We start from the raw sequence: 23,446 nt of genomic DNA on the forward strand, positions 1-23,446 counted from the left end.
CTCTTTCCCTTCTCTCCTTCTTCCTCTCCCTACCTGTAGTCATCATAGTGGTTTTTTGATAAGTTACTAAGCACACTGTAGAGATTTTCTCAAAAAATTTTCCTTTTATAACTGGGAGTCAACCAATTGATGCTAATTTCATGCAAAACTACATTAAGAGCAACCTGTAATCTTGAATGACGTAAACTGTGAGTAATCACTTTATGGACACTTCTCTTTAAAACCAGTGGAATTGTTTGCCTGAATGTTCTCTAGAACTGCTATAGTTAGTCTGTGACAAGTACAACTCAGTTAAAGGCCTTATTATCTGCTGCAAGTGTTAGACATCAGGAGGATTTTCCCAAGTCTAAATTTATCTGTATTTGATTGTGTATTGTCAAAAATTGCATAAAAAATTAAGATCTTAAGTTAGACAGTGTGATAGGGAAGCACTGGCTATCAGAACCATTGAGTACTGATAGAAGATGACATTGTTTTATATTTATTATTCATGCACCCATTGTGTAGTAGATGGTTGAGATCAGTAATTAATTATATATCCATTGGTCTGAGTGTATCATTTCTTCATCATATGGAAGGGGTATGCCTCTTTTAAGGTATTGTACCCTCTAATTTCGACCTTTAGGTATTGAAATGAAATTAAATTAAATATTTGGACGCACCATTCTGTGTATCTTCTCCAAAGGCTGCACTTCATGAAATAGCTCCTAAATTGCAAAGTTATGTAGTAGAAATATTAAGTTGTTCAACAAGCATCCCCTTGCACTAAGCATCTTCTAAAGTCCTGTGCAAGTATGACTTAATTTGTAGACATTCGTTAAATTCTTGAGGACTGCAGGAGAATCACTATAATAGTTTGAGAATGTCACTTTAGTTGGATAAATAATGAAAAAAGTGTAGTATCTCTAAGATTATAATATGATTGCTATAGCTTTGAAAAAGTTTCACCTTATATTTAATTGCTGTGAAGAATGTTATGTCACAAAACTGTGCTGTTTGTTACTTAAGTTTAAAAGTGGAAAATTACGATATTGTTTTCAAGCACCTGGAGCACAACACAGCATTTTAGGTGTGCTGTTCTGGCCATGCCCTAATGTTCCTACTGAAGACAAAAAGTGGAACCATATGTGAAGCCTCCTATGAATGCAGGATATAGGGTTCAAGAGGCAACTAAAATGACATGGTATTGCTAGTTCTAATAGTCTTGGTTGGCAGATGACTATTTAAATTAGTGAGTAAAGGTTAGCGGCTCTTTATAAAATACAAAGTTCAATTGTGTTACATCTTTAGAACAAGGATAAGGTTACTTAATCTTAACACTCTCTTCTGAAATAGTTTTTTGGCTTACAGAAAGTAGGCATTCAGAAAATTAATTCTGAATTGTCTCGAGTACTTTTACATCAAATATGTAATTCATACCAATGCAAGCATTTTTACCTAAATGCAATTCAGAAAGCTCCCAAATAAATCTGATGAGATTAATATATATATAAATAATAAGGCATTGTTATATTATCAGTTTAGGTTTCTTCTGTTTGGAGAGGTAGACACAGAAGGGTAGAAACTGGTATGAAAGAAACTTCTTGATGCAGATTTAGATAACTCAGACACATATGTTACTGTTAGGTTTTAAAGGAATTATAGTTGATTTATGCTAAAATGACTTCTGAATATTTATCGGCACGATCCATGAAGCTATCTGAAGATATGACTCCAGATACTAGTTGAACACAGAAAAGAGTCTGGGCTTCACATGAACCAGCTGTGCCCAGGTGGCCAAGAAGGCCAATAGCATCCTGACCTGGATCAACAACAGTGTGGCCAGGCCAATGATTGTCCCCCTCTATTCAGCACAGGTGGAGGCCACACCCTGAGTGCTGTGTTCAGTTCTGGGCCCCTCTCTCATCCACTATAGGACAGACATTGAGGGGATGGAGCATATCCAGAGAAGGGCAACAGAGCTGGGGAAGGCTCTGGAGCACAACTCCTGTGAGGAGCGACTGAAGGAGCCAGTGTTGTTTAGCTTGAGGAACAGGAAGCTCAGGGGACACTTGTCCTGGTTTAAAGGACAGGTGTCTGCCAAGGAAGGTGAGAATCTCCCTTGGAATGAAGAATGTCTTCCCTACAAATCATTACAAATTTGATATTACAGGGCTTTCAGGCAAAGATGTGGGAAAAAGGAATAATAATTCTTTATTACAATATATGTATATGTATAACAAGACACGCAGCCAGCTCCAGCTCTGGCATTAACAGAACCAGAACCACAAACCCAGTGACCCCTTCTCAGCCGTAGAGGTGTTCCCCCGGTGCAGTTCCGCTCACGGTCGGCAGGGGCGCTGGTGGCTCCCGGCGGGCAGGGCGGGCGCGGTGATTCCCCCGTGCCTGCAGGGGGCGCCGTGGCGCGAGTCTGGCCACCTGTGGGCAATGGCGGGCAGGTCGGCGGAAGGGATGGGAAAGGGGCTTCCTTTAAAATCCCCCGGTGGCAGCCAAGCCTGGCGCCTCTCCACATGGCGAAATGGACTGCAGCAGGAACCTTGGAGGACCGGCTGGAATAGCAGAGGTGGGCACACCCGGGATGGCCACCAAAGGGTAGCAAAGACTCCAGAGCCGTGCCCAGAGCCAACAGGAGTCCAGGCAGGCATGGGTGTCAGGTTAAAGTGTAGCAAAAAACCCTAAGCAGCAGCAGAAATGAGAGGGGCTGGGTAGCGGCAGGCAGGCTGCTGCAGGCGGCTGCCGCAAGCAGCCAGAAGAGTCTCCCTCCAGGAAAGGTTCGGGGGTTGGAGTCCTCTTCCCAGTGAGGTTGGGTGTTGGACAGGCCCAGCAGACGCTCACCCATGATAAGGAGATGCAGGGAAGGACAAAAGCTCTGCAGTGGCAGAGAATCCTGTGGCCTCAACAGTGCAGCACCAAAACCACACCTGTCTGCTCAGATCTTGGGCAGGAGAGAGAGAGAGCAAGGCAGGGGCCCAGCCCCTCACCCCCAGCCAAAATCTCGTGGTATCTCTGCAGTTCCTAAGAGAAAGCCCCTCAGCCAAGAGACAGCAGCAAACTGCACCCTTTCTCCTCCTCCTCCTCTCAGCCAAAGTCTTTGTCTCTTAACTATTGTCATTACCATCTCTTAGGCAATCTTAGGCATCTCTTCTCTTGAATGGGAGAAAATTTCCTGAGAGGAAGAAAAAACATGGAAAATCCTAACCTCCAACAACACCTCATTGCTCTCTACAGCTACCTGAAAGGAGGTTGTAGTAGGTTGTAGTCAGTATCTTCTCCCAAGCAACTAGCAACAGGACAAGAGGACATAGGCTCATACTGCCTAGGGAGTTTCATGTTGGACATCAAAACATTGGTAAGGCATTGGAGTGGACTTACCAGGAATATACTGGAGTCACCATCCTTGAAAGTGTTTAAGGAACAACTGGATGTGGCACTTAGTGCTATTGTTTGTTGGTGTGTTGGTGTTCGGTCAAGGGTTGATGATCTTGGAGGTCTTTTCCAACAACGATTCTGTGATTCTCACCTCCAGGTGGGTTTGCGATAGTTAAGTTTTCACTTTGTCTTACCTGTCTCTGGCTCCGTCTGTTTTTGTCTCCCTCTGCCATATGCTCTTGTGCTCTGCTGCCTGTCTGTGTGTCCTCTCTGCACACTCTCCACTGCACGCGTGCCCTCCTGGCTGTGCACTTGCTGCCGTTTGCACGCTGACCACATGCACCCTCTCTCTGGTTCTCTTGCTTTCCCTCTCCCTGCGTGCCTGCTCTCTCTGCCCTACATACTCTTGAGCTTTTCTTCAGTCATGCTCTGCCTGCTGCTCTGCCTGGGTCTCGCTCTCTCTTCTGCTTCCTGTGCCTCTACCCCACTCTATCTTGCTTGCTCTGAATCAGTCTTTCTGTCCCTACTGTCCCTCTGCCTCTCCCTTCCACCTGCCCCATCTTGCTCCCTCTGTCTTCAGCATGTATCCATCGGTTCATGCAGGTCTAGGAAGTCCATGTGGGATTTGTATGTTCTTCTTTGCTGTTCTTAGGTGTTTTGAGGTAATTTAAAATGAAAAGTGCAGTAATAAAATGAAGACTTATAGTTTTAGTAGTAATATAGTCAAGTACTGATGTATCTTCAGTGTTAGCATATAATCATTATAAATTTACAAAGAAGTAGGTTCTTACCATTTATGCATTCATGCATGATTTAGTCATGCATTATCTAATTGTGCTGTAGGTCCACTTTTTCTAATTAATTGGACAAACATAAATGTAGTTTTAGGAGCTTCCTAATTTGTATTTATTTTCACTTGTTTATTAATTTTAGATTTATGCTTGATAGATTAGATGGTGAAAGACATGCATAATTCTGCTGATAATTTTCCTCAAAATAATAAACACTTTCTCATTTCTGTGTTCACTTGTCAATAAAAAAGTTCTTACCAAATTGAGGAAACAAGTGATTTCAAAGGTAACATTATAATTCTGTCATCAGATCTTATCCTCTGCATAAGGCTTGTCTTTCAAACATAAATCAGTTCTGGTAAGAGGACTTAATGAGAAGAATTAATCATGGAGCAGCTGCTTAAAAACTGTATTACTAGAATTTTAAATCTTGTACTTCTGTTTTAAAGCTTTTTTCTTTTACTAACATGGCTGTTAAAAGAAAAAAAAATCTGCTAATACTTCTGAAAAACAATGTTTTTAGAGAGTCTTAAAGATGCATCATGCCCATTCTTGTAGTGTTTTCTTTTTACTTACACTGTTTCAGAGAAGGAACAGTCAACTGTATTACAGAGGCCAGGATGCTGCATCCTCTGGAATCAGATTGCTGTTTCTTGTCAGGTAAAACTGGGTCTTCATTGTCCAGGCATTCAGCAGCTGCTATCAACAGTAGCTGGGCTGCCCTCCCAACTCTAAAAGGACTAATTTCTTCTTCTGCTCTCCAAAAAGACTAATTTCTTACCTAGCATCGGAATGTAGTGCTTCTGGACTGACCACAAGCCTGTCTAAAATATACTGTTTAAAGGAGAAAAGTGATTCTTTATTACTCTGCTGCTTCTTTGCATTTTGAGTTGAAATACTCATAAATAAGTAAATGTTTAGAAAGCATTAGAGTGGGACAACACCTCTTGCAAACCTGACCTTTTGCAAACTTCAATCTTATCGATTATAAATTTGGTGTAGGACTTCAGCAATTGACAACTAAGTAAAGTCTGAATAACCAGATTGAGGAGATGTAAAGTGGAGAACTCTAATTTAATTTTCTTAAAAGTGTTCAACTGGTATCTAGAGTAGTATCTCCAGATATGTTGTATCATGCTGCTAAATATTTAGAAGTGATTTTAGCATAATTCAATATAATTACTATAAAACATAAGATTAATGTATATTAGGAAAATAGTTTAAAACTTTAAAAAACAAGACATCTAAATGCCAGTGATGTTGGAAATTTGCCTTCTATAATCACACTGCTTTTCCTTTCCTCCACTTAATTGCTCAACTTCCTTTCCTCTTCCCAGCATTTCTGTTAGCAGTCTTTTCGTCCTCTCCCCTACAGGCCCTCTCTCCTTTCCTCGTTTCTCTGCTCCTTATCATTACCCTCTTTCCCTCACTTTTCAACCACCCTTGTACTTTTTTTATTTCTTCACTTGCCTTTCTTCATCCTACTAAATTAGGACAGATTATATGAAGAAACTTCTCAGAAGATGTTGTAGTTAACTGGGACACTCTTGCACTCCAGCCATGCTAAGTCTTGGCCTTATGGACCATAAATTTCGAAGTCAGTGTCTCTAATCACCAATAATCAATTACTGAAATCTCTTGTGCCTGTGACACCACTAACATTTGTCCAGTGCTTTTCGTAAGCATTCTCAGTTTTGTAAAAACTTTTCAGCTGATAATAATCAAGATGATTATTATCTTGATTATCTTGATTGCCAAAGTTAGTATAGTCATTTAACCTCTCAGTAACCTTTCCCAGTGGAAAGTTCTCTTTTTTGTCCCTGTCAAGCAACCATGTAACTATCTGTCCACCTAGACTTTTTCATATATAAATATCTATTGCATTTGGGTGATGTCTTAGGAATTAGCTGTGCTAATGTGCAAGAAAGCTCTTTAAGAACTGTGTAAAATATGATCTTAATTCACTAAGTTTATTTATTTAGTTTTGCTTCTGCTTGTAATCCTGGGATTTTTTTTCACCTAGTTACTAGATGCATCTTATAGCAGGAAGCATCTTTCCTGTTTCCTACTCACTATCCTTTCATGAGAAAAACTACTCTAGAGTCATGGTGACCTCAATATGTATCCAAAGCTGCCTCAGTCAATAAGAACAGACTCCTAATAGCTGTAATTGAAAAATAAAGCATTATTTAATAACAAGATATCAAATATAGTTCTCACAACACCTTGTTAGGCAGATATTTTTACTTCAGAAATCCATTCTTTCAGAACTGCTTGGGTTTATCTGTGCACAGCATCTTCAGAAAAGGAGTAGTTTTCACAGATAGCAACTATAAATTTGCAGCTGTTTTTTAAAGTGTGTGCAGTGTGTACCATTGTAACGCAGACGAGTTCATTAAGAAACATAGATGTTTAATTGTTGGTAATCATATGGGTTACAATTTAAATTCATGAATTGAAAACCATGAAAGATTGGGATTGTCTGGAGTCTTAGATTTTTTGTACTGGTTCTCCTAATTTCAAAAACTAAAAAATGCTGAGCAAGTGAGCGTAAACAATGGAAGCTAATAAGGCAGTAGATTTTATTACACAAATGTTAAAGTAGCAGAAACAGAATCAGACTATTTTCTATCCTTATGTTTAGAAAGAAAAACCAACCTTCTTCAAATGCTGAAACTTTAGGTTTTTTTGCTTAACTGCCTAGTAGTCCATTATTATAAAACATGTCTTCTTATTATTCTAATCAATTGCTTACAGAGTAAGAAAAAATTATTAAATATTGCACTATATTAGTACAAGAATTTAGTAATGGAATCATGGGAGTCATTTCTGCCCAGATCCTGCATTTTGGTGGGCCTCGTAGTTAAAGACCTGGAAGAGGAAGGGTTATCTACAACTTGAGTGAGTTTATTATGGCTTAGTGATTTGCTGATTGATTTCATTTTCTGTCAGTTAAGGCTCTCTTAATGTCAAGCTTTCTTTGCATAATGCCTTGAAATAAAGACTGATGAAGATTTTTCAGATTGATGCTGCTTATATAAACTGACCCTCAATTGTCCTTCTGCTTGACAATATAAGTGACAGCAGTTAGACAAAAATATAGCAATGAATATGCAACTTACGGATTAAGAAAAATACAGTAAACCTTCCAGAATATAAATCTAGGCATAAAAAACAGGCTGTTCTCTTATTTCCACACTTATCATGTGTTGAAGGAGTAGACTGGCATAGCATTCCAAATGCTGTACTACTGAGGTGAACTTCAAAAAGGATAAGTTTTGAAAGGATTAAAAGTTAAACTGTTTTGTTTTACCAGATTCTAACAATTGGTCACTAATTAATTTGGTGGGGGGGTTTGTTGGGGGTTTTTTTGGTGGTGTTTTGTTGTTAGTGGGGTTTTGTGAGGTTCTTTTTTTTGGTGGAAGGGGTTGTATAAATTTTGGCTTATAAATCCACATGTGTTATTACCTGCAAATTTTATTTTTTACATTATTATTTTGCAGGAATCATAGCAAATTATTTTGAAGCTGTTGTCTTGATTTTTCATTTACTGAATTGATTGCTTGTCTAGTGACATATGTTGCTAGTATCCTAGGATCACAAATTCCAGCATTATTTTGGACTATGAAAAGCACAAATTCTTGGGATTCAAAAAATCTTCACTATAAGTGTCCCGGGACTTTAATATGCTTTAAGTAGGGCACTCAGTACTTGTCCATTGCAGTACCCAATTTCATTATATTGTTTTAGAACAATATACATCTTCTATGGCTTTTAAGAAGATAATATCCATAAAATGACAAGAAGTTGTTTATCCTCCTGGAACTTTTGACAGAACTGGAGATTCTTCTGGATTGCTTCAATATCAGGAACGTTTTTTGATAAAAGAACAGTTATAAAGTAAAGATCAGGAGGGAAGAGTAATCCCTTCCACCTGTGTGGGCATAATTATTACATTTAATACCTAAAGGCTGTATTTTAATTTTCCTTTCTCTCTGGTAGGAGGCAGATTGTTTGTTCTTTTCCAGTACCAGCACCTGTTGGTGGATCCCCCTCTTTCTGCTTCATCTTAATTGGCAAATACTAAAGGGAGAGATCAGAAAGCAAAGCCTCCTGCCATTGCCACAGTGTATAGTGCCTGGCTTTCCCTCCATCCAGTTTTCCAATCTCAAATATTTTTGATTTTTGGTTACTATTGTGCAAGCAAAAAAATTCAAGTTGAAGTTTAAATTCTCAAGTTTTTACACATGCTTACAAAGACCACAGGACTGGATTTTGAGCAGAGATTCCTCTACATGTCAAAAGGTGATGTTTGCCTGTACCTTGACAAAGGTCACTATCCTAGATGATTGATTTTTTTCTGCCTTATTCCACGTGAGACTTGCCGCAAATTTTACTCCTTTGGGAAATAGCCCGTGGGACTGAGTAAACATGTAATGCCTAGAGGGCACATATAATAACAGTAAACTGGTTGTCCCTGCTTAAAAACAGATTGGGCGGGGAAAATGACCAAAAAAAAAAAAAAAAAAAGTGTAAGAAACAGTGCTGAAATGTCTCCAGAATTTTTCCCAGTCTACCATTTTAGTTGCAATATCTTCTGAAAAAATGAATATTTTTGAGTTTGGCATCCATTAATTTTCCCATTTTTTCTTTGAACCCATGTAAAGGTAAGCATTTTCACATGATTTGTGGGAAGGACTTCTGCACACTTGGACTTGACTACACACTTTCTGAAAAACTGTTTTTTGGGTTTGTTTTGAAAATGGCTTCTACTGTTTAATTTTATGTTAATATGTTAATATTAAAAAATATTCCCGGTTTACCTTCTTTATACTAATCATGTTTTGGCATTGACTGTCATAATCACCTTTCATTCTTGGACACTCCATCAGTTTTTTTACAGGTTGCTTTCCTCATTTCTGATCTACAAGAAGGTGAAAACTAGAAATTATCTGTAGTGGCTGGAGTTTGTAAGCTGTGGAAGTGATTTCTGTTTACCAACATTCATAGGCACAATTACTCATAAATTGCCTAACTGCAAGTAGTGGTCCAACTCCGAAAATTGGGTAAAGGAAATAGTAACGAATCAGAAGTAGTTTGAAGAATGCTACTCTCTTGGGTCTTTTTAAGTTAGGATGGCCTGAGTTAATTTAGCCGTTCAATTAGGGTTCAAAAGCTAGGCAATTCCCAGCTCCTGATGTGTCTGTCAGTGTCCATTCACCTGGCTGCTGTCACTCCTGTGCGTGCCCCTTGTTATCCTAAAGTTTGGCAGCTCACAGCCTCTTGTCTCCGGTTCCCACCCAGAGCTCAGATTACATCTCAGTGTGTCGTTTGCCTGTTCAGCTACCTGGAGCAGATGTATTACTCAACTGTTTCAACCTGTTGTTTCGTGTGAACAGCATTGTCACTTAGCTTCCTGACCTCTTGCACAGAAGAGGCCAGACTTCAGTGTAGTGGAGTCTCACCCATCCACCAGTTTTTAGCTTGTGTTGGTTGGGATTTATACCTTTCTGAGCTGAGCTTATCTCTTATATGACAAATGTCAAAAAGACAAACACAATCACTTTTTCCCAACAAGAGTTTTCTTCAGCTGTAGATCCATTTTTGTAGAACTAAATATGCAGAGATGATAAAGATAATTTTATTTGATCTTCCTCAGAATATGGTGGTTAAAAGCAAACTTTGTGAAACTAATATTTTATTTTTATAATACTATCCTGTTATAAATGCCGATGCACTTTGCCAATTAAAATATAATTTTGTTTATTAAAATAAAATTACAGAATTTTGATAAAACCAACAAGCGTAGATACAGTTGATGATGCCTGGGATCGTCAGAGGGTGAACGGAAAGCAGCCTCTGTCGCTCTGCAATCCCCCAGAGTTCACGAATTAGCCCCTTCTGGGGTTCGGGTTTCATACAGTTTATTTAGCCCGTGGCAGAGGATTTCCCCACAGTTCTTTGTTTTTTGGGGTGGATATTCGAATGCATCTCGGTCATTGGTCTGCTGAGTGGGGCTTCCTCTTGGAGGGAGGAGTATTAATTTCTCTCCTCCTGTGTGTGAATGGAAAATGAAGTTCTGAATGAATGGGCGTCCTCCTCTGATGATATCTATGATGGCAGGGCGTTCACAGCTTCGCTGTTCTGGGCTGAGGACTGATTTCTATCTTGATGTGTCTTCTATCCTGATGCCGGTGGCAAAGTCCCCAGTTCCCGGCATTGCATTGTCCTCCTCTGAATGGCGGTTCTGTGCCCAACCTCAGCCAGTGTTTCATTTTACAGAACATATTTACAGTTTACACGCACCAAAACACGAATTAATATACCATATTTATTACATAGCTTTTAAGGATAGCAAATTGTCAAGCTCAGTGATGAAACCACTTCTGTCAGACATTTGCTTTGGAAAGAAGGTTGCTAATGTATGTGCTCATTGTGAGATTTGGTATTAGGTGTACTGTGTTCTTTAAATTTCCTCATATTTTGGAACAAAAGCTGTTGTCACTGAAATTTCTAATGAAACATTTTCATAGCATAAATTAAGTCTTGAAAGCAAGTCTGATTGAAAATCTAACCATTTGAATGTGTTGGAATTTTTTTAGAATGTTGTTTAAGAATGTGTGAAACAAACTAGTTATTTCATTAACGTCTGAGTTTAAGTAGAATGAAGGGAGGAACACCTGTCCATCCTATATTTGGCAGTTAACATTAGGCACATTAAGGTTTAGACAACTTGCACTTCACTTGACATTTCACCTGAATTTTGATGAGAAATTTACTGTCTTCTTTATCCTCAAGACTGATGAGATACTATCATGTTTTGTAGTAAGACTGCATCCTGACTTTTCTGTAGTGACTGCTGCTGTTTGGTTCTTCTCATCAGTGGTAATGCCTTATGCTTGCATTAGGTAGATTTTCATGCTCACTTAAATATAGGCTCTATAGTAATGTCGGTTACTACCATTCTCTCTCTCTCTTTCGTCCCTGTCTAGAATATACACTGATAAAGAAGCTGATATACACTGTAAAAAAGACAGGATACCAGCCTGAAACTTCTTTCAGTGTCCATTTCTTTCTCACTAGAACAACCTACTTGAAAAATTCTAATCCTTTCTCATAAAATTAAATATTCATTTTGAATAGAGACTGTGCAAAATGATGGGAAGTGTACGATGGGTAACATTTTCCTCATTTGTAGCTTAAACTACAAATTCTTTGGGGCAGGAATTGTTTCTTCTTTACGTTTGGCATGCAACTGTGCTTGACTTTGTGCAATAGACAGTGAGAATGGTCTTTGCATATAAACGTTACTGGCCTATAAAAGCCTGTATTTCCTTAATTTTGTTAAGTGCCCATTTTCTTGCATAGTCCGGAGCTACTTGTAAATAGTCAAGGCTGCAGGTAGCTACCTCCTTTGCTGTAAAATTCCCATGATGCTTTCTCCCTGGTCATACCGACTAAACACATTTGTCCTAATTTATCAGTTTCTAGAAGACTGAGGTAATTTCTGAAAGTCTTACACTTTGTAATAATTTTCATGGCAATTGTTATGCCCATCCACTGTGGTTTCCAGTAGAAGCGCTTTCCCTTCCGTCAATTTCAATGCTCCCTTTTCAATTTTCTTGTAGGAAGTCATGTCATTACCTCTTGCAGAGAATCTAGCCTTTTATTTAGAGCTTCATTCCCTTGGGCTATCTGCTGAGACCTACAGGGTAAAGTAATTGTTATTGAAGCGAAGGGGATAGAGTTAGGCCTCATGTGTGGCACTGAGTCAGCTTTTGTTGGGGGAAAAGTTGTAACCAAACTGACCTGCTTTTTGGCACATTTAAATTGTGCATGCCATGCTTGAATGGAACTGAACAAAAAGTTTAGTGTTGAAATGAGATACAAGGAGAATAGATCATTAAAGAAGTGCCAAACAGCTGCAAAAGTGCAATTTTGCTGAATATGGTTTCCCTTGAGGTTTTTTCCCTCCATGCCAGAGAAGCTGCTGTATTTATATCCTTCACTGATGCCACTAGACATTTTGGACTATGGGTCAAAGCAGCCAGGATGGGTTTTCAAATGCTCAAATGTATGGGGAAAATTACTTGTAATAATTTCTTCTCCAAATATAGCTATTTTAAAGATATAATAATTACTCTGAAATCTCGTTTCTGAAAATAAAAAGTAGTTGATGTATGTTTTGTTTTCTGGACTCATTTTAATGACTTTTATGTCAGTTCAAAGCAAGACAGTAATGACAGGCATACAGAACTCCATGTAGTTTTGTGTTCACACCAGTTGTTTTTGCCTGAGTTCCACTTCAGCCAAACTCTGTACCATAAATGAAATTCTCAGATTCTCATGTAAGCAGTTTGTTAATTTAGTTAATCAGTGTTAATTTTTCATTCTTCTGAAGTTCATTCATTATTCCTTCTCTTGTTCTTTTTTATCTTTTTGTATATGTAGTCCTGGGGTAATTTGCTATGTGCTAACACTGTGTTTAGTTGAAGAATTTCTGAAGGAAGAACCAAGAAGTCAAACATAAATTTCAACTTTTCTGTACATCTTTGGTTTGTAAAGTATGTTGTGTAAAGCAGATTGTCTTCCTACTGTGGCTGCTCCATCTGATGTTACAAAATCAATGCTAATATTGTCAGTCTGTTAGGTTTTTTGACACCTTTTAGTAAACATCATTTCAGCATAAGGTCTCCTTCCAAACATGGGATGCAGTTCTATGATAACAGCAGACCAAAAAAGTCCTGAGATAATGTAATAGCAGTGATATGAAAATAAAGAAACTGATTTTTAGTAATTTGGTGTTATATTTGTAACTTTAGAATAGTTTAAACTTTAGCTGGAAATTTTCATTCATTACAATTTGTAACTCATTATCCAAATAATTTTTTAAACTGTGTTCTCAATGGCCAAACACTCAGAACAAGGGAGACAACATGTATAGTGTTTTAAGAGGAAATTTAAAAGGCCTTTTTTATAGGGTATGATAAAAAATTAACACTTTGATGAGAGATCTGCTAATTTGCATATACTGATCTGTGTATTTCTTCTATGTTTCTGCTGTAACTTCAATGACAACAGCTGAAGTTTGAATAACATTTGAATTTCATAAAATAATTTTTAAAAAAGATTGGTTTTCTTTTTCTTCAAATTTCTTGGAGATTGTTATGTAATTTGTCAATATTAACCATTTTGCAATTTAAAATACTCCTGCAGATTGAAGTCTTTCAGTCTTGTAGACTTACAGTACATACAAAATGTAGTTTTACAGCATCTGTAGCACCATCCACCTGAAAATTACTGGTTATAGAAATGGTATACAGAACTAGACAATGACTGGTTATTCAAAAATGCAGGGAATGTTAGAAGAAAATGGATTTACATGTTCCCTGGAGAACTGTCCTAAGCTTAAGTGTTTTCAGTCCTTTTAAAGATTAATATGGAGAAAGAAAGCATGGCTTAAATGTTGCACTTTTGCTCTGATGTTCATTGGTTTGTGGTTTCTAAACAGCGTCAACTTAGTTCATTTTATTTTTACTCTCAACTTGGGATTCTCATCTTCACCTACCTGTAGCCAAAGCCAAAACTTTTTATGCATATCCTCATACTACAGATGAGACATTTCTGAAGAGGTTGGAAGGGCCTTCTCCTACTCAAAATCTTCAGAGGCCATTTTTCTAACTGAATAAAGATCTAAAGTTTAAAATACTTAGTTTCCATTATGATGTGACTAACACCTGATTTAAAAAAAAAAAAATTGATTTTGCTCTCAAAGATGGTTAAAGTGCTCTTAGGGATTTTCTAGATAGGGATTGTTGTGGTTGCGGGGCAAGTGAATTTTTTCTAGGGGGATGTAGGCAGTCTAATCAGTAATCAGCTTTTCTGCTGGCACTTGAATTGGTCACTCGGAAGTTTAGACACGCCTCTGAGGACACAAAGAGTTAAAAGCAGGACCTCAAGGGAGTTCGGCCTCTTTTCAGATCCTGGTTTCAGCAGAGAGACGTGTCAGGCCTCCTTCCCCTGCCCAGCCACAAGGCTGGGTGGGGGAGGGGAAACACGTGGTCGGCTCAGGTAAGCCAGAGCCCCCGGGGGGGGGAGAAGAGAGTGGACTGGACTAGAACTGAACTGCCCTGTCTAAGATAGAAGGGTAGAAAACTGTGGAAGTGCCTTCTGTGTGTGCTCACCTCCCTCCACCCCCAAACTCCGAGAGAAGGTGCCCAGCTACCTGGGAGTTGTAGAGCCTGGGAGTGCCTGAGCCTGCACCCTGCCGGGAGATAGAAACTGTTAACCCTTGTGTAGCAGAAAGAAACTTTTCTTAGACATTGATTCTCATGACTGGTAGTTTCGGAGAGAGGGAAGCGGTCTGAGACTGAGATGATAAAGCATGATTAGAAGGAACCCGATAGAAGAATGAGAGGAGTAGCTTTCTGAGCTAGACTTCTCTTGCATAATGTCAGCCATAGACTGAACTTAAGTCTCTTTTGAACATAAACTGCATTTTGGGTAGATGCAGCTGCCTTGCTTTTGCTACAGTGACTGGCACTTGAAGAGTGGAGCGAGCAGAGAAAAGAGGGGGAGGGTGAGGTGGCGCCGTCTGCCCTCAGGGCAGACCTGCTCCTGGAACCCCGGCCCCTGGGTGAAAACGGGAGAGCTCGGCATGCAGCATCCTTAAAAAGCCCTGTATGTAGTTTTGGCCTATGAGACAGCGGTGAGAGCGCTGGACATAGGAAAAAGAGAGAGTCACCCTGGCAGACTTCTCCGGGCGGTGCCACGGGTGACATGGAAACACATAAGGAGTAGACCTGTGTGTTCTGGAGAACAGTCTGTGGTGCGAGAGAGACTCCTCTCTCCCTTGCTGAATTGAAGATTAGTTTTTTTTGAGTGGTGATTGTTTGATCTAAAACCCAAAGGTTGGTCTGTGAAGAGTGATGAGTGGGGAGGTAGAAACTGGGAGAAGAAATGTTCTAAGAAGTTTTTATTTCTGTCTCTGTGTGTGTTTAAGAGTATTTCTGTCCCTGTTCTTATGTAATTAATAAAGTTTTGGTGGGTTGTTTTTTTTTTTGTTTTCAAGATTTAAGCCTGCTCTGCTCTGTTCCTGATCACATCCCACAGGAGTTGTTAGAGAAAAAACATATATTCATGGGTGCATTAACATCTGGCCAGTGCCAACCCATGACAGGGATACTGTTTTAAATGTCCAATAGCTGTAAAAAAAAAAGAGATTGTTAGAAGTATTTAGGCTTAAAATAATCTGTACATTGAAAGTTATATTTGAAAATAGAATCTGGGCACTCTTGCACATTTTCTTCCTAGTCCAACAATTTCAGCCTAAAAGCATCCTTTCTTCAAGCCAACTCTAAGAATATAGTTTTATCTTGTGAGTTGTAGCCAGTTATCTGGAAATTTATGCTCTGAAGTTTTCATGAAGCTGCCTGTGTCTTGTCTTAGTGCTGGAGCAGGGGTCTCCTCACACAGACACTTGGATTAAAAGCAGTCCTACCACTTGCTTCTGTCATATCAGTAGTATGTGATGTGGAAAGTTGATGTTATAAATAATAGTGACATCCTCTGTACATCCAAGTGTTGTGTGGAGTGAAAAGAAAGAGATCACTGTAAAAAAAAAATTCAGCATCTGATTATTTCTTCTTTTTGTTTTTTTATTAGTGTGGAGCAATTATTTACAATTTGTGCTCATAAAATTGACAATGCTGGGTAAATTTCAACCACTGGATTTGTGTTCCATCCCTTGGATGACTTAATAATCTCTGATTAGATGGAGACTGGAAGGGACCTCTGATGGTCCTTTGGTCCAAGCCCCTTGGTCAAGCAGTGAGAGACACCTAGAGCCAGTAATGTTTAAAATCAGTAGTCTTCAACTCCACTGTTTTTGTGGCCTCCTTGATTAAGTCTTCTTGTCACTAACTTTCCTACAATATTCATCTGTCTAAAAATGTTTTAGATTTTTGAAATGAGTTACGATAATATTGGGTCCTATAAGGTTTGGAAATCACTGCATCTTGCCTTTCTGAACAGAAGTAATTTTCTGGTGTGTATTCTTGAAACATTTTGTGTGTAGCTGAAGACAAATTTTTATTGTTTTATGGTCTGTTCCCAATTTTAGTGTCACACTATTACCAGCACTTTTAAAACAAGAAGTGCTTGCTTAAATGCAGACCATGCAGATGTGTATAAATGCCAAATTTTCTGTTATAAAAAATAATCAGGAGATTATTTTTGAAATATCTTATTGTTATATATACTTAAAAACTATATATACATCTTACACTGTATATACTTTAAAACAAAAGAAAGTACTCATTAACAGGAGTGGAAAAAATTTCTGCAGAGCTAGATTTGCATTCTGGGAAATGCTGTCAATTGATTTTCTTGATCACAGAACTGTTTCCAGAGCTGCAGATGAAGTTCTGAACTCCTTTCCAGATGCATTTAATAATTAGATACAGAAATTATAACTTTCAAGTGGCCAGATTCTATGCCCATTCCTTGTGTATCAGGCTTTCCCGTAAGTGGAACTTCTGTATTGTTGACGACAGATCCGTCATTCAGTCTGTGATTGACATGAGTTTCTTAAAATCATTTGCGCTTTCCAGTAGCACATCTAAAAATCCAATATATTTGTCCTTCCTCATATATCATTTAGAATAAGTATTCTTCATGCTCATGCCACCACGTGGAAGACCCCAAAATAATGTTTGTCCTAACCTGTTACTGAGCAAGAGAGACCTAAACTAACCCTGACTCTTTGCTAGTGAATTGGGATTTAATGAAAGGAATGTGTACATATGGGTGCATAAATGTCAGCTTCCTCATTCGTAAGGAACCATTAGTAACTGCAAAGCTACTTTCTTCTGGACTAAAAAGAAATATAAGTTATTAAAAAAAAATTGCTATGTGTGATAATAAAAGTTGGTGAATACATTTTTCCTAGATTTAAAATTTTCAAATTCATTAAGCAAGAGAAAATGATAATTATCTGAATGGGTCAGGAAAGAATGAGAAAAAGCTGTTTCAAATAACTGCATGGACTTAGAGTGCCTGTGGAGGTGTAGGATGAAGCTGTATACTTAGCGGCTTCACTAGCTTTGTAGTAGCACAGGTAAAAGGAGGAAGTTAAGGAAGTGTCTCTTTACATTCTAGTTCAGTGAAACATTTAAATGTCATGTGTAAAGTAGTGAAACGAACACATGAGGTTTTTTGTGTGAGATTTGGGACACGGCTTGTTATGCAATGGCGTAATCCTTGTTTACTAGTCACAGGCCCAGGTAATAGTCCTATTTCAACATGTCTCATTTTTAACACATGGGCTGTTGCCATTTGAAGACTCTCAGGCAGTATTATGTGGAGATGTATCCCCATTCCTGCTTGGTATTGTTTCTAAATACATGCAGCATTTTAGTCATGCTGAATGTGAAATAAAAAAAATAGGAGCAGGATTAGAGCTGACAGTGGCAGGCTTACAGAGGTATGTGAATACACTATTAAGGTTAGCACCATAGTATTTAAAACATTTTGGGTATTTTTTCTGATAAGAAAAGTTATGTTGGCATTGACCAGCCATGGCAGTTTTCTACACTTCGCAATAAAATAACTTGATTGATTTCAGTTATGTTACCTTTATTCTGAAGAGCAGCAGAGTGTTTGAGAACAATGAAAGGAATACAGTTAAACCCTTAGTGAATGCCTGTTCGTGGTACTAAATTTATAAGTCTGTACTACAGACATATTCAGAAGGCCAATTTAATATTATCTGTAATATGTTTTTACAGTTGCAACATGCTGCAGCTCATTTCAAAGGGAAAACTGTAACTAAAAAATGTGATTAACCCGTTGTAAAGAAGACCAATAATCTCAAAAAGTTAGACTATTTAGGATATATGTAAGGTACCACTAATGTCAAATCATTTGTTGTCTCTTGTGCTGCTCACTTTATTATCAGTGTGATCGATATTACACAGCTGGGACATTCTTACACTATATACATGAAAACAGTTACATTTTCCCAGCTATACTGTAATCTGATTATTTACTTGCAGAGATCTGTAGCTTTACCGTATTTCTTTTGTTTCTGACAAACTAATTTTCTTAACATGAAGTGGGAGGACTCATTTTGAAAGTAGGAAAATTCACCTAAAATTGTGTAGTGATTCTTTATAAACGTAAATTGAATGTGCACTGAGTTTTGTTAATAAAATAAAAAATAGTATCAACTCTTCAATGAAGTACTGCATGTTTGAAAACAGCTCACTTTGTAATTGGGGTACACAGTCATGTTTTTTTCCTTGAAGCTATCAATATTTCAGGTTTTTGAAGAAGTACAAAATGTTAGGTTAGACTTTTGGTTATGTCCTGACTTACAACCTAAGTGCCCGGTTTACAACTTTTGTTTGATTTTCCCAATTAATAAAAATTAGATCTTCTGTAATGATGTATTCTACTTGGCATTTAAGTATAGCTTGTCTGGCACTGATGATTTACTTTATTTTTAAAGGCTGTAATTAAAAGTTTCGTGGAAGTCTACCAACTTGCAGTTTCCAGAGTTGAAATGTTAGTGAGAGAAACAAAATCTCTTCAGCTTCACATTGCAGCCCTAAGGTCCAGGCTCCAAACAGCTGGTCTTCATGAAAGTGACATTACAAATGGTAAGTCTGCTTTTCAAATAATTTTTGTCATTTGCGTGTTTCTTACCCATCATCTCCCTTCATGCTGTGTAGTTTCTGCAGGGAAATACAATATTTATCTATAAATATAATAGAGCAATAAAACCAGTGTCAACAAAAGCTTTTTCTGAAGAGAAAAGAAATGCTGATAAAAATTAACACAAGGTTTAATTTTTACTACTGTATCTTCTACAAGACCTCTTCATTTCTGCTGGAAAAGTATACACTGTGAATTTTTTAGTTTTACCAGTACAGTAAATAATTGAACTTTGGACCTCAAGAATTTTACATCTAGAAATCTTGTATGTTAAACCAGAATGTAAACTAAGTGGTTTTTAGGAGATCTGAATTATTTTTAGACAATTGTGGTTATGAATAATACTTCTCAGTAAACTTCCAAGGTTAAAATTAAATTTCAGTAATAATTTCTGAAAATAAAAATACTGCTGCCTACAAAGGTACTTTGATTTGTTTAAGGGTAATAAGATGAGTCTTCAGACTTGAGATATCTTTCTAGAGGAATTACTGAATAGAGATTTATTTGTGCCATACAGGCAGGAGCCCAGACACATAAAATGTCATAAATATGTAGCCAAGTATATCTAGAATGAGGCAGTGTAGGATGTGCACTTGCATATACTCAGTGTATTTCTCCCCCATCTCTTCTTACTTTTCCACAGAGGGTAAAGGAGAAGGCTTTGAAGTTTGTTTTATTGGTGGTGGAAGTTTTTCTTCTTCTTCTTCCCTTCCTACTATCTTTTTGTCTTGTGTAGTAAATTACCATAAAGAAAATGAGTATTGTTTGTCTTCCTTTTTGAAACAGAACATGTGTGAGAAGAGAGCTGTCACAATGCAAATGACATAGACACACTAGTAAACATCTAAACAAAGGTTGTGACTATGGCTTTGACTTTAGTTTTTTCCAACAGAATTACATTAATTTCTTATCCTGCTTCTAACAGCACAATGGGAAATCAGTGTGAATGTAAACTATATTAAACAGTGCTGAATTTGAGTTTTAACATCTTGAGATGACAGTTGTTAAATGAAAACTTTGTTTTATTTGTGATTCCACAACTTTTTAAAGAAATGAAATGACTTCACTCTAATTGCTTTTTTCCTCCTCCACCCAGACTCTTTTGATGTCTTCTCCTAGGTTTATGTATGTCCTTCTGAGCCTGTGCCCGATGTAATTGGACTGCTCCTTTGCCTGTTATGATTGTTTCTGTTGTTTAAATCAAGATGACCACTCGTTTACTAAAGACTGGGAAGTCTGCCAAACTTGCAGCAAGATTTGCTTTCATTTGGATTGAGAGAGTTTTTAACAAAGCTTATGCTAGTCCTGTCTTTGAAGGGCTATGCAGTGGCCTGATACATTACAGTGAAAACTTTTTCTCCAGTGTTTGTGATTAAATGCTGTGTTTTTAAATTAGTTTGTATCTGCATGCAGTGTCAATGTTAAGATGATCCTATGTGTGGTGGGATCTCTTAGCCCTTTGGGGAGAGCAGTAATTCTTCCTTTAGATGAAGTTTAATTTGAATCTAGGCCTAAGCATTAATATGAAGTGTTTTAAAATTTTAATGTAAAAATGAAAACATTCAAAATGAGAGTCTCAGGTTGCCATAAAAAAGTGATTATGGTATATTCTGTAGTATTTGGGTTTTTTGTAAATTTGTCCCTAATATTTGCGAAAGTTGTATTAAGCATGAATTTTAATAGCTTCAGGCATCACAGCCTTGCAGTGTGACTTAGATATTAACATTCTAGTTGATATTATTTTGGTTTGATTTTGAGGACGAAGTTCTGCACTGTATTGATTTCTGTAGCAAAAAAAGTAGAACAGAATTTTTGCTTATTTTAAATGAAAGAGAACAATGACTTCTGGAGTACATACTTGGTTTCAAAATCAGACAAGCTTTGTTAGTTTTAATTCACTGTCTTCAGTCATATATTCGTTGCAGACAAAATTGTACATGGAGCTGACAAACACAGCGCTTGGACTGTATCAGTTGCAGGCCTTCGTATGATACATTTGTGCTTCCTAAACAGCTGAAATACATTTTTGAAGTCTTCTAATTGTGTATCATGTGTGGACTTTTACCTTATAAAATTGGGTTTTATCTCACAATGTTGTGGCTGTTTCTTGATGTCTCTTATGCTAGTTGCTTAAGGATCTTGCTCTGCCAAGAGCCTACTGCATGCAAGTTTAGGCCATTCATCAATATTGATATTTTCCTTGTTTAGATGGTCAATTAAACCATTCCTAATTCACCTGTTTCTACTGAAATTTCATAACTATGTCACCTTTCTGTTTGCTCACACAACTTCTCTCTTTGCTGCTTTGGGTTTTGCTAATAATTGTAAAAACAAAACTGATGCCATGAGGCAAAATTGGTGATTCTAACTCCTCATCTTTTATCTCAGACTCTGAATTGCCATCTCTATCCTCCAGTCTGTTTCTAGTCCAGGCACTTCCCTTCTAGTCAATAGAGTTTAGATTCTGAAATTGCTGTATGTGATCATGCTAATGCCAACAGAGAGGAACAGGAAAGGATATGATTGTGATGGACAGAGGTGAACATTGGAAACACTGGAAACACTGCTTATAGAGAAGAGAATTATGTGGGGAGAAGTGAAGTCAGTGGCAGAATGTCTCTGTAGTCTTCATTAGTGCCAAGCTATCTGTCTGTTGCCTGTTGTACTGGTCTCTGATGATTCTTACTCCATGGAGAGAAAGGCCCTGTGCATTTTTAATTCTTGCAACTCTTTAAAATTCAGTATGGCTAAAAAAAGCTTAAGTTTTCTACCTGTCTTCCTTTGTTTTCTTCTTTGTGCTCCCCCTCCCTTCCCCCTCCCCCCCGCTGCCCCCTTCTATTGCTCTCTGTTGCTGTATCTCTTTCCTGATTTCTGTTTGTGAGGGTTCCTGGTTGGTTGGTTTCGGGTTTTTTAACTTCTTGTCATTTTTTGTTCTTTACCAACTGCTTCTGAAATTTCCCTTACATTTCTAAAATGTCCTATTCATTTTTTTTCTTCCATTAGGAAACTATGAACATTTTGTAATAGTCCTTCCTGCCTATTTGTTTTTCAGCAACATTCAGTAATATAAACATCATAAACTGGACTCTGTTGAATTCTGCTGCTTTTATTAATTTTTATTCTTCTTCAGATACATTAGTCTATTATTGTACTTACACATTCATTCAGAATTGCAGTAATAAGTAGACCTTGAACTGAGAGCTTAGAAGTGCTGTATTGTGCTTGTAAGCAATTTCTTTGTGGGTGCTGCAGGGCACTGTGTCATCATATTTAGTCACATGGCAAGTATGTGAATCCATGGTGTCCAAGGGGTTTTTGCTGCAAGTGCAGTGTTGCAGAGTATGGATGCAGTGATGGTCTGTTTTCCAGTGTGACTGGACACATAAGAGGAATAGTGAACAGAATTCAATTTATTACAGAATATTTTCAGAAAGTCTTCTTGTAGCTTCCAGCCCTAAGATTTTATACCTGATGTCAGTACGTCTGTCAGAAGTTTAAGAATGTAGAATAATCTGGTGTCAGTTCTGGCAAACAAAAGAAGCAACTTTTGTTTGCTGTGACAAGTGCTTCTTGTCGGCTGCTTCTCTGCATGTGCACTGATCTGGTGATCTCCTTCCTTTTTCTGTTTTCACCTCAGAATTAAAGGAGAAAAAAAATGAAGAGGAAAATACAGTAATTTCTAAAGATTATGAAGAGAGAAAAGCTTAAAAGCTTTGTGTGTACTGCAGTAATGGAAATTGGGGGACTGAAAAGGACAACTTTATCTAAAAGGGGGAGAAAGTGTGTTTCAGATGGATGAGAATGTAGCAGAATTCTCTAACTGTGAAAACAGCTGTTGTCTTTTGATGCTTCTCCTAGCTGAGGTGAAAGTAAAGTCACTCATTGGTTTATGTGGGTTTGTATCATATCTTTTCACCACAGTAGTGTCTGTGTTTGTCCTTCTTCTGGAAATGTCTAGTGATACCACCTAAAGTACTGAAAATACAGAAATGGTGGGTTTTGTTGAAGTGAGAGAAGCTAGTAGAGTGATCTTTTGCATGAAAGTTACGTATTTGTTCTTGAGATCCTAGTGATTGACATATGGTCTCATATTTCTATGTTGAAAAACTGCTTTAAGCAAGATGTACACTTTTCTCCCTCCTCAAAGCAGCCAGCTCTCAGTTCTCATGATCTATCTGAAACCATTCATAGGGGTTAGAGAAAAAAGAAATAACTCAAACTTATCAGTTAACTATTTCTCTGAGATTCTCTTCCTATGTAACCAGGCTGACCAGGACAGTAGTTTTACATGTCTTTCCTCCATACACTTTGTTTCCTTGTCACCAGTTCAGTCTGTTTTATGGCGAAGACCTGCATCTAACAAGGATGCATTGTCCTACATTTAGAACTGAAGGAGTATCTCTGTGACGGTAGAGTCGGCGACAAAGTATCTCTATAAGCAATGAGCAGGGGTTGGACGTGGTTTATTGTGAAGGCCTTGCTTGTAGCTGCTAGGCACAGCTAAAGCAGGCCAGGAGAGCAGGAACAGTAAACCGAACCGAGAGAGGGCAGAGCCCCGAATCCCGTACATT

The 23,446-nt window shown here is 37.9% G+C and overlaps 1 protein-coding gene across 8 annotated transcripts in view; it reads left to right on the forward strand.

Annotated features, from left to right (window-relative positions):
• Nucleotides 1-23,446, forward strand: part of CCDC171 (coiled-coil domain containing 171) — a 163,147-nt gene that overhangs the window by 119,510 nt on the left and 20,191 nt on the right. For 6 of the 8 annotated variants that reach the window (XR_010083542.1, XR_010083543.1, XR_010083541.1 and 3 more), the window contains one exon: nucleotides 18,670-18,820. Coding sequence is in view for 5 of the 8 variants with exons in the window: in XM_063423196.1 (XP_063279266.1) it covers nucleotides 18,670-18,820 (151 nt within the window). In the remaining 3 variants the exon portion in view is untranslated. Of the gene's footprint in view, nucleotides 1-18,669; nucleotides 18,821-19,971; nucleotides 20,962-23,446 lie in introns of those variants that run through there. The other 2 variants (XM_063423198.1, XM_063423199.1) reach the window with 2 other exon arrangements.

Source organism: Prinia subflava, chromosome Z (genome assembly GCF_021018805.1).
Source record: "Prinia subflava isolate CZ2003 ecotype Zambia chromosome Z, Cam_Psub_1.2, whole genome shotgun sequence".
NCBI lineage: Eukaryota > Metazoa > Chordata > Aves > Passeriformes > Cisticolidae > Prinia > Prinia subflava.